General features: G+C 51.8%; 1 protein-coding gene across 1 annotated transcript; it reads right to left on the bottom strand.

Annotated features, from left to right (window-relative positions):
* Nucleotides 1-3,315: 3,315 nt before the first annotated feature.
* AO090103000415 (putative NF-X1 finger and helicase domain protein) lies at nucleotides 3,316-7,771 on the bottom strand (the record flags this gene model as incomplete). Its single annotated transcript, XM_023233288.1, has 3 exons — nucleotides 3,316-3,349; nucleotides 4,563-6,740; nucleotides 6,792-7,771. 3 exons carry the CDS (start codon nucleotides 7,769-7,771, stop codon nucleotides 3,316-3,318), a joined length of 3,192 nt encoding a protein of 1,063 aa, XP_023093955.1.
* Nucleotides 7,772-8,330: the final 559 nt, after the last annotated feature.

Here is an 8,330-nt window from a genome sequence, read left to right as displayed (position 1 = left end):
CTGTCCAAAAGCTGGACTCCTTTAGTTAGGGACTTAGGGTACTTCTTTCCCGACCCACCGTGTCAACTCCACCCTTTCACATTGTATTTTCTTTTGTTCCCCGGCAATTTTTCCCCAAACCGCCAGCCGATGACTCCATTTTGAGAGAAGCTACTGCGTCAGTCGTTTGAGACTAACGCCTTGCTCCATGCCGAACGGGTCAGGATACGAGCATAGAGGCGCTCCTTGCTAAGTTGACTTCCTGCGCTAATGGTTCGAGTGCCACGCGGTTGTCGTGGCTGCATTGACGCCCACATTAAGGTCCGTGTAGCCTTTGCCCACCAATGCTTGTTTCCCAACCCCTGAAATTCACTGCTGCCTAAGGGCAATGTGCAATGTGCAATGTGCATGCCTTTTCCGCCCCAATCAATTTTCCCATGAATGTTTGTGCTGTGACCACATTCTTTTCCAACCGCCCCAGTGGCCCTCTCTCCCACTGCCCCCTAAACAAAACCCCCCCCCCCCCCCCCCCACCTCTCCAGATGCCGAGATCCCGATCTATCGTCTCGATCTAGATCATGGCCCTTGCAGAGAAGTGGAGCCTGGCATCAATGCATTGCCTTGGTTTTGGATACCAGTCAATGATCCTGCCTATGATAACGCTAACCCCCCGCGACAGTGTGATGGCAGGACCCCTTGCGCACGATGCAAAAGTCTGAACACACCCTGTCTGCGCCAAATCCGAGCGATCGAGTTCCGCGACCAAGGCCCCGCCCTGCGACAGAAATATCGGCCGACGTCGCAGCCCTCGTCGCGCCTCTCATCGGTCTTGGATCGTGAAGGTGATCCTCCCCTGAGATCGACCCGGTCCAATGTCCAATATCTACCGGTGGCCTTCCCGATCAACGAGAAGGTGTCGCATTCGCTATCCGTTACCGCTGTCTCATCCCTGCAGACCCAAGTATTTACCAACTTCGTCCTATCAGCCTTCCCCTGTTATTTCAAATGTACCGAAACACAAGTGCCGGTAAATTGGGTGGAATATGTCGAAAATCGGAGAGGGACTAATTCATGTTTCGATTGGGCTCTTCGCGCTTGTACTACCTCTTTTGCGGGCGCTGTGCACAGTGATCAGCGACTTCTGAAAGAAGCTCGGGTGATGTATATACAGTCCCTGCGGAGCCTTGGCGGGTTATTGTCCGACGTCTCAACGGCTAAATCGGATGAGGCCTTGGCCACGGCTATCACCCTCGCGGTCTATGAGAAGCACCACTGTACCGATGCAGACTCGTGGCTTAAACATGCAGCAGGGATTCGGACACTGATGAAGCTCCGTGGTCCACCGGCTCATCTTCATGGGTTCGGTTGTGCGATGTATGTCGCTTATCGAGGTTTTCTGGTAACAGCGGCTTTGATATCCGGGGAAGAATGCTTTCTGCAGGAGCCGGAGTGGCAGGCCCTTAATGAAGAAATTGCGGCGAACAATGCTAAGCTACCCGATTCGTCCTTGTATACGGATGTTGTGGAGCGTGGCTTCCTTGAGGTCCTGAAGATACCCGGGCATGTAAAGCAAGTGCGCACGTTGCTTTCCCTTGCATCGGAGGAGAGGGCCAGGCGTCAGCCGGGCGTCTTGCGCAGCGTTCAGGCTGCCCGCGCGGCGCTCCGAGGGATTAGCACGGAGTTTGGTATTTCGGTGTCGATGCGCCGTGCTGGTCAAGATGCTCGACAAAGCTTCATCGGCCCGTCTCCACACTTCTTCCTCGACGGCTATTCGACACTTTTCGCGAATGGTGTTCGCTCAGGCCTGCTGATCCTCAATCAGCTGGTTCTCGCCATAGATAGGACACAGCGGGCCTCGCTTGAGTTGGAATGCCAACTTCTTTCGGGCGATAGTTGTTCGAGTCCAGCCAGCTCCAAAGGCTCTGTAATATGTCCTTCAACACCCCCGGACTCACCATTCGCGCCGCAGATAGTAGTAGAGTCCTTGATCACACCGTCGTACAGAAAGCCGCCCACGACAGACTGGATGGACCACATTGCAGGGACGATGGGTATGGACGGAGTACGGGTGAGTTTGCTTGAATAACCTTGACTGCTAACGGCGTTGAGTTGTTACGTTTGGAGTTTGATTGCACGCAGTTGGACCTGGTGTTGTCGTTTTTTTTTTTTTTTTTTTTTTTTTTTTTTTTTTTTTTTTTTTTTTTTTTTAATACCCCTACAATTAGATAGAAATGTGAATATCGGTGATATGTATTTGTACTTTGCGGCAGTCACTACCTTGGCAAAAGCTCCTTCCGGATTTTGCTATTGAAGCTTCTCGTTCCGTGATTACATTGTCTACATTGTCGTTCTCCAAACTCGTTCACCCCAAAAGATGTGAAGCATCAGTCCTTCCCATGGAAGGTTGCCAAGTCGCCTTTCGCTTTCGCTTCACTTCTGTCAGAGTCAAAATTATCAAACATTGATCTCCATCGTGTTCATGGGTCGCATAGTCTCAAATCATTAACCGGGCCATGTTCACTTCCAAATCATCGGCACGGGTCACTCCAGCTACTGTCCGATGGCCTTGACCACCTACGCGTGCACCACATTCTGGACAGGTGGAGATTTCCATAGCACCACCGCATTCTCCGATGGTGAAAGGATGGTTATTCTCGCAACGATACCAATGTCCGGTGCCTCTAAATTCCCCCGCCATGGCTGCCACAACAGCCATTCTTTCTTCACTGGTCACAGGCGTGTAAAATGTACCGCCGCGGAGCATCTTCAAAGTGCCCTCGATCTCGTCAGCAAGTCCACGTACCTGTCCAGGGTGCGCCGTACACAGCTTTTGGGCTCGTTCAATGCATTCATTGCCCTCGTTCAGAAGATCCTCTGCCCGAGTTGGCTGATCGCTGCTCTGGCGCTCTAGGGCACACAGCTGAGCGCGGAAAAGATAGCCCTCGACCTGGTGCAATACGCGCTGTGAATTGACAGCCATGGCCGTCAGATTTTCACCCTCCTTTCGGTTTGCCTGGAGGTCAAGGTGCAGAACACATTTGTTGGACCCGCTAGGAGTTTGCTTATACAAAGAGAGGAAGTCTCCAATCAATGCCGTGTCGAGGCGAAGTAACAGAGAAGCTGCTTGAACGCAGCCTTTCGTCTGCAGAACATTCTCGTCGAATTCAAATTGTCCAGTTTTTCGTTTGCGACGACGGGCATCTTCCACCATGTTGCGTACTTGATTGAATGGCTGCTCCTCCACCTTGACTTTCTTGTAGTATTCTGTAACCTGCTGCCGCAGGGCGATCAAATCCTTCCATCTTGCCGAATCATGCTTCTTGAGATGCTGGTGCATCAATCGGATTTGATGGTCAGGTGGCCCTTGAACCTTGAGAGTAAGTTCAGTTTGGAATGCTTTTGCTGTCGCCGTCCCGTCGTTGTCTGGCAGTTGAGCTACCAATTGGGTAAGCTCCCGAGCCATCGGTACGTATTTCTGATTTACGTACAGAATGAATTTCTTCGTCGCTTCGTCCAGTAAGGCCCGTCTCACCAGTCTCCCATACCGGGATATACTTCTCAACGAACCTCGACAAGTGGCACAGTTCCGAACGTCTGAGATGGAGAACGGCTCGGATGATTTGGAGATCGAGGACGGCTTTCCCATTTCATCAATCACATAGTGTTTCCCAAGGTCCATTTGAGCGTCCATGTTTTCCACAGTCAGAAAATGTCCGCATGGGGGAAATATACAAGGATTCTCGTCTAGATCAATCTCTTTGTATGTCTGACCCAGGATGAAGTCCACCGAGATATCCTTGATGTCGTCGGTCGCGCATGTTTGGCAGAATTTCGCCGCTGGACAAGGTTCACCACATAAGGACGGGCATTGGTGGCCGCATGGTAGAGGTTTCTCACATCGTCGAGAGCATGGAATGTGATCACACGGCGCGGCGCAAGGCATGGAACACGCGCTATGCGGACACGCAGACAGGCATTGTGATACTGCACAAGGGGCACATGGCTCGGAACATTTTTGAGAACATCTGGAGTGGCCACATTGGACGTCACAGGGCGCCGTGCATGGCGGACACGGAGAGTCCCCGTGGCATTCTGTTGCGCAGGTATGGGCACATGTGGAATACAGACGGCCACACCTTTGCTTGCATTTCCCATGATCTACCTTGATGCCCTCCTTTGTCTGAATCGTACATTGGCTGCATTGGCGCTTACAGTTGTGACCGCAGGGTAAGGCAGCATGACACTGGCGCGTGCATTTGTACTCGGGCTTGCTCACATCGATGTGGCAGGCGATTGTTACTTCATGGTTGCAATGAGGAACATACTTTTTGACAAATGTTGGACATTTAACTAGGCTGAGATCTTGTGCTTGCCAACAAGGAAGATTGGCCATTGAGTGACCACAAGGGAGGATCCGGCCTGCATCAAATACCATGATGCCGCATCTCTTTGGACAAGCATCACCACACAGTTTGGGGCAGGGGTGGGAACAACCCTTCTGTGGACGCGAGCAGGGCTCTGGGCAATAGACCGTCTGGTGGAGTATCTCTGAGTGGCATTTCTGCTTGCACGGATGACCACACTGTAAACGCTTGCCGCATCGCAGACTGCAACCTCCTTCAGGCGAAAATTGCACGAAGTCGTCCGGCTGTGATACAGTGATAGGCGTAGAAGGGTGGCGGGGGCACTTGAGCTCTAAGCTTGTGCCAAAATTATCATGTCCTTCGAAGATGTTAAGGACCTTATGCCACATATCCACACCCCTTGAGGTTTCCGAGTTACCGATGATATACATTCCATGCTGTGCGCGTGAAAGCAAAACATTGATGCGATTTGGCGTGCGGAGGAAGCCACATCGATTTTGATCGTTGCTTCTAACCAGAGAGATCACCACCACCTTTGCCTCCTCACCCTGGAAATTGTCAATAGTCGCGACTCTCAGTGCTTGCAGGAGAGTTGATCTGGACACTGCGCTCGGTGTCGTCGGTCTTTCGTCTTCTGTGAAGCCTGCCTTGTCGAGGTCGTCCTGGTCTCTTTCTCCCAAGGTGATCGTGAACGCTTGGCTCAGTTTACGCCTCATTCGATGAAGCTGACCAAGATATGGAGTCAGAACAGCTATGTCACCGGCTTGGTATTCTCCTTGACGGAGCAGGTGATTCACCAGGGCCAGTGTCAATTCAATCTCGTGATCATTCCAGTGAGATGTTGCCATGGCATCCTGGACCGAAGAGTTGCCTTCAGGCCGTCGGTGGTCAAGCCAGAAAAGCCTCTTTCTCATCCCTGCAACTTCGGGATACAGGCTAACTGAAGGTGCATCTTGTAAGCGAGGGTACAATGTGTCTCGGACCAGCTGTGCGATTGAGGGATGCATTCGTCGTTGTGTTTCCAGTGTAGAGAATGGAAGCCTTATGCCAGCGTCATCATCCGGTTCGACAAGTCGTTCAAACAGGGAGCGATCCAAGGAGTATTGCTGTCCTGCTCTGTTCTCTCGAGAAAGTCCGTAGTTCTGGATTTGAGGCCGAAGCTGCTGATGATCTCCGATTAGAATGACATGCTCGGCCGATGGCAAAAGTGAGGTGAGCAAATGAGCTTCTAGGACCTCACCAGCCTCCTCACACATGATCACTTTCGATTGTAGTCTGCGCAGCATATTAAGATTGCGGGCTAAGCCAGTCGTCGTGACTCCTATAACATCAGCATTGCGCAAGCATCGCAGATCTAGCTCGTCTCGGATCTTGTCATAGGATGCTTTGTTTTCCTGGTGCGAAGTCAAGATCGAGTGAGCTTGAGTATGAAGTTCTTCTCTACTTTCCCTGATCCAATGTTCGTATAGGATCCTGCGTTCCTTGGACGTCATGTTGTCCACAGGGACCTCCAGAAGGTCGTTCACCGCACGCTGCTGCCCCTTAGTTGCTGGACCAGATCTGAGCCACGTCTGTAGAAGGTGTTGACGGCGCCGGCCAGTAACCTTCTCGAAACCATCCTCGTCCTTGTCGAACAGTTGGCTAAAGTGGCGAGGATGGTTTCGCTTTAGATGGAATTCTAAGCTTCGATCGGTGCCTATTGCATCTAGTCTGAGTGCATCGAAACTGTTTTCGTATTCGTCGAAGTTCATTTGTAGCTTCCACTGCTCCTGCTTCTCCAACCTAGTTTTGTCAATCTGCCGAGCCACGGTTCTGAGATTGAGCGGCTGCAGTCTTTCTGACTTGGACTGCGAGCCGATACGGATAATTTGGGTCGTGATTTTATCGTCCAATAGGTCTTCTAGAAGCTGATCGAGAGCGTGATTTGTGTAGCAGACACATATGATGGGGCCAAGTCGTGGCTTTACTTTTGCTTTGTTGGCTAGCAGGACCTTTATGAGAGCGACTCCAGTATAGCTTTTGCCCGTCCCTGGTGGGCCTTGAATGAGTCCTATCTTTCGCTGAAGGGTGTGGACAAGGGCTTGTGCCTGCGCATCATCAAGGGTAGACTTCTCTTGGAGCTTCTTCAAGTCAAGCGGTTGCGACGGGCTCAGGAGAAGGTCTGACTGGTCGTTCATGAGACAGCGTAGGTTGAAACTAAACCCTGGCACTGCCGCATACTTAGGAGGTGGCATATCCACTAGGCCGGTAAGCATCTCGTCTGGGGCGAGGAATTCGGACATCGGAAGGTCTGCAGCTTTCTTCATTGACTGAAGTGCCTTCAAGGTTGGTTGGAATGATGGCAATAAAATGCCAGGAAACTCAATCAGCGAGACCGCGCGGTTGCTGTGGCGCGGCCTGTAACAATCTAGGATATACTGCCGATTCTCCTCAGTCGGTTCCACCAACTCCATGGTCACAGATACAACGCTCGCCTCCTTCCACAGCGAGGAGACCTTCCTCTGCCGCCGTTCTTGCCTCCCATCCGTTCTGGGCCGCTCTGGCCCGGCGACAGTGCAAAAGATGGCGAATCCTTGGTGATCCGTGAGGCAGACGAGAGCACTGGATTGTAGTCTTTTCGATAGCTCCCACCATTCTCTGCGGTGAGCCTCCGACATGGTCCTGACGTTCAACGGCTGTGCAAACTGGACGACGAACTGTAATCCCGTCAAACGATCGAAATCCAGGCCCCGCACCTGGACGTTCTGATAGACATTGGTCCGAACTTGGCTCCTCTGCACTTGTCTTAAGTGGCTGGGCATCAGCTCGGCATGAATAACGTCTCGAAGCTGACCGATGGTGTCTTCCCTCAGCAGCCGAAAGTTTCGGTCCAAGAGCCCGGCAAGACCACCAATATGCCACTGTTGCGGGTGTTTCCCGGGGAGATATTCTGAACGTGGACTCATTATCTCCTGGAAAGTAGGCAAAATTTGGACACTGCAGATATCTGCATGATCGTTGTCGTGGCGACCACCAGGCGGGTCTTTCGGAGTGACAAAGGTTACAGGAGATTTATAGGTTTGTAGAGGCTTTGAGCTTCCCAGCAAAGGTGGTAGGGCGGCTCCAATCTTCAGCCGGCGTTGTAATACTTCTAAATGATGCCGTGATAGGTCTAGTGACCCAGCAGTCTTCAAGGCGTGAAGGATCATGAAGAGGTCGTAAAATCGCCTCGCTACCGGCTTCAACGGCTCCTGAATGAATGCAGTCGAGTTCAGCTCGATAATCTTACAAAACACTTGGAGCGATAATTCTAGGTAAGTCGAGGTTGCATCGGAGTGAAGTTCAACGTCCAGCTGCACAACATCGGCCAGAAAATTCAGAAACGGCTCTGCACGACGCCCGGCTGGTCCGAAGATACAGTTGTAGATTCTCACTACGAACTCCTCCATCACCAATGACCCGAGGACTTTGTGGTGGGTGATACTCTCGAGAAAGGGGACGAACTGCTTTTGGAAAATATCTTGTTTGGTGGCATTTGGCATCAGGGAATAGTCGCGCTGAATGAGTTCCTGGATTCGTTGCAGGCCGCCTTCGTGGGAGAGGCATTGGATCACTTCTTGGGCCGTGCTGTCGTCATCAACTTCGATCAGCCTTCTGGCCGTTGCGAAGAACTGGCCCAGTTCCGCACCCAGCGGACGTATAGCTAATCGGCTCTTGGGGGCTTTTCGCTTCCAGGCGGCAAGGCCGTTGACGTCGTTGGTCCCATGACTGGGTTGTTGACTTCGCGCGCTTGGTCTTGAGTTGCTTCCTTTGCCTGGAGGCTTTGACGGACCGGCCCCGTGGGAATACCGACAATTCTTGAATCTGCAGGACCCAGTTCGGGCGAAATCACGACAAATCCTTGCCCAGTATATTAGCATCCGTCCGACATATTTCAGTGTGGATATGGTTACTTTGCGGATCCCATTCTGCTAATCCCACAACGGAGCCTGGTACACTCAGAGGGAT

Source organism: Aspergillus oryzae, chromosome 8 (assembly GCF_000184455.2).
Source record: "Aspergillus oryzae RIB40 DNA, chromosome 8".
Lineage (NCBI taxonomy): Eukaryota > Fungi > Ascomycota > Eurotiomycetes > Eurotiales > Aspergillaceae > Aspergillus > Aspergillus oryzae.
This window is presented reverse-complemented; position numbering and strand designations above follow the sequence as displayed.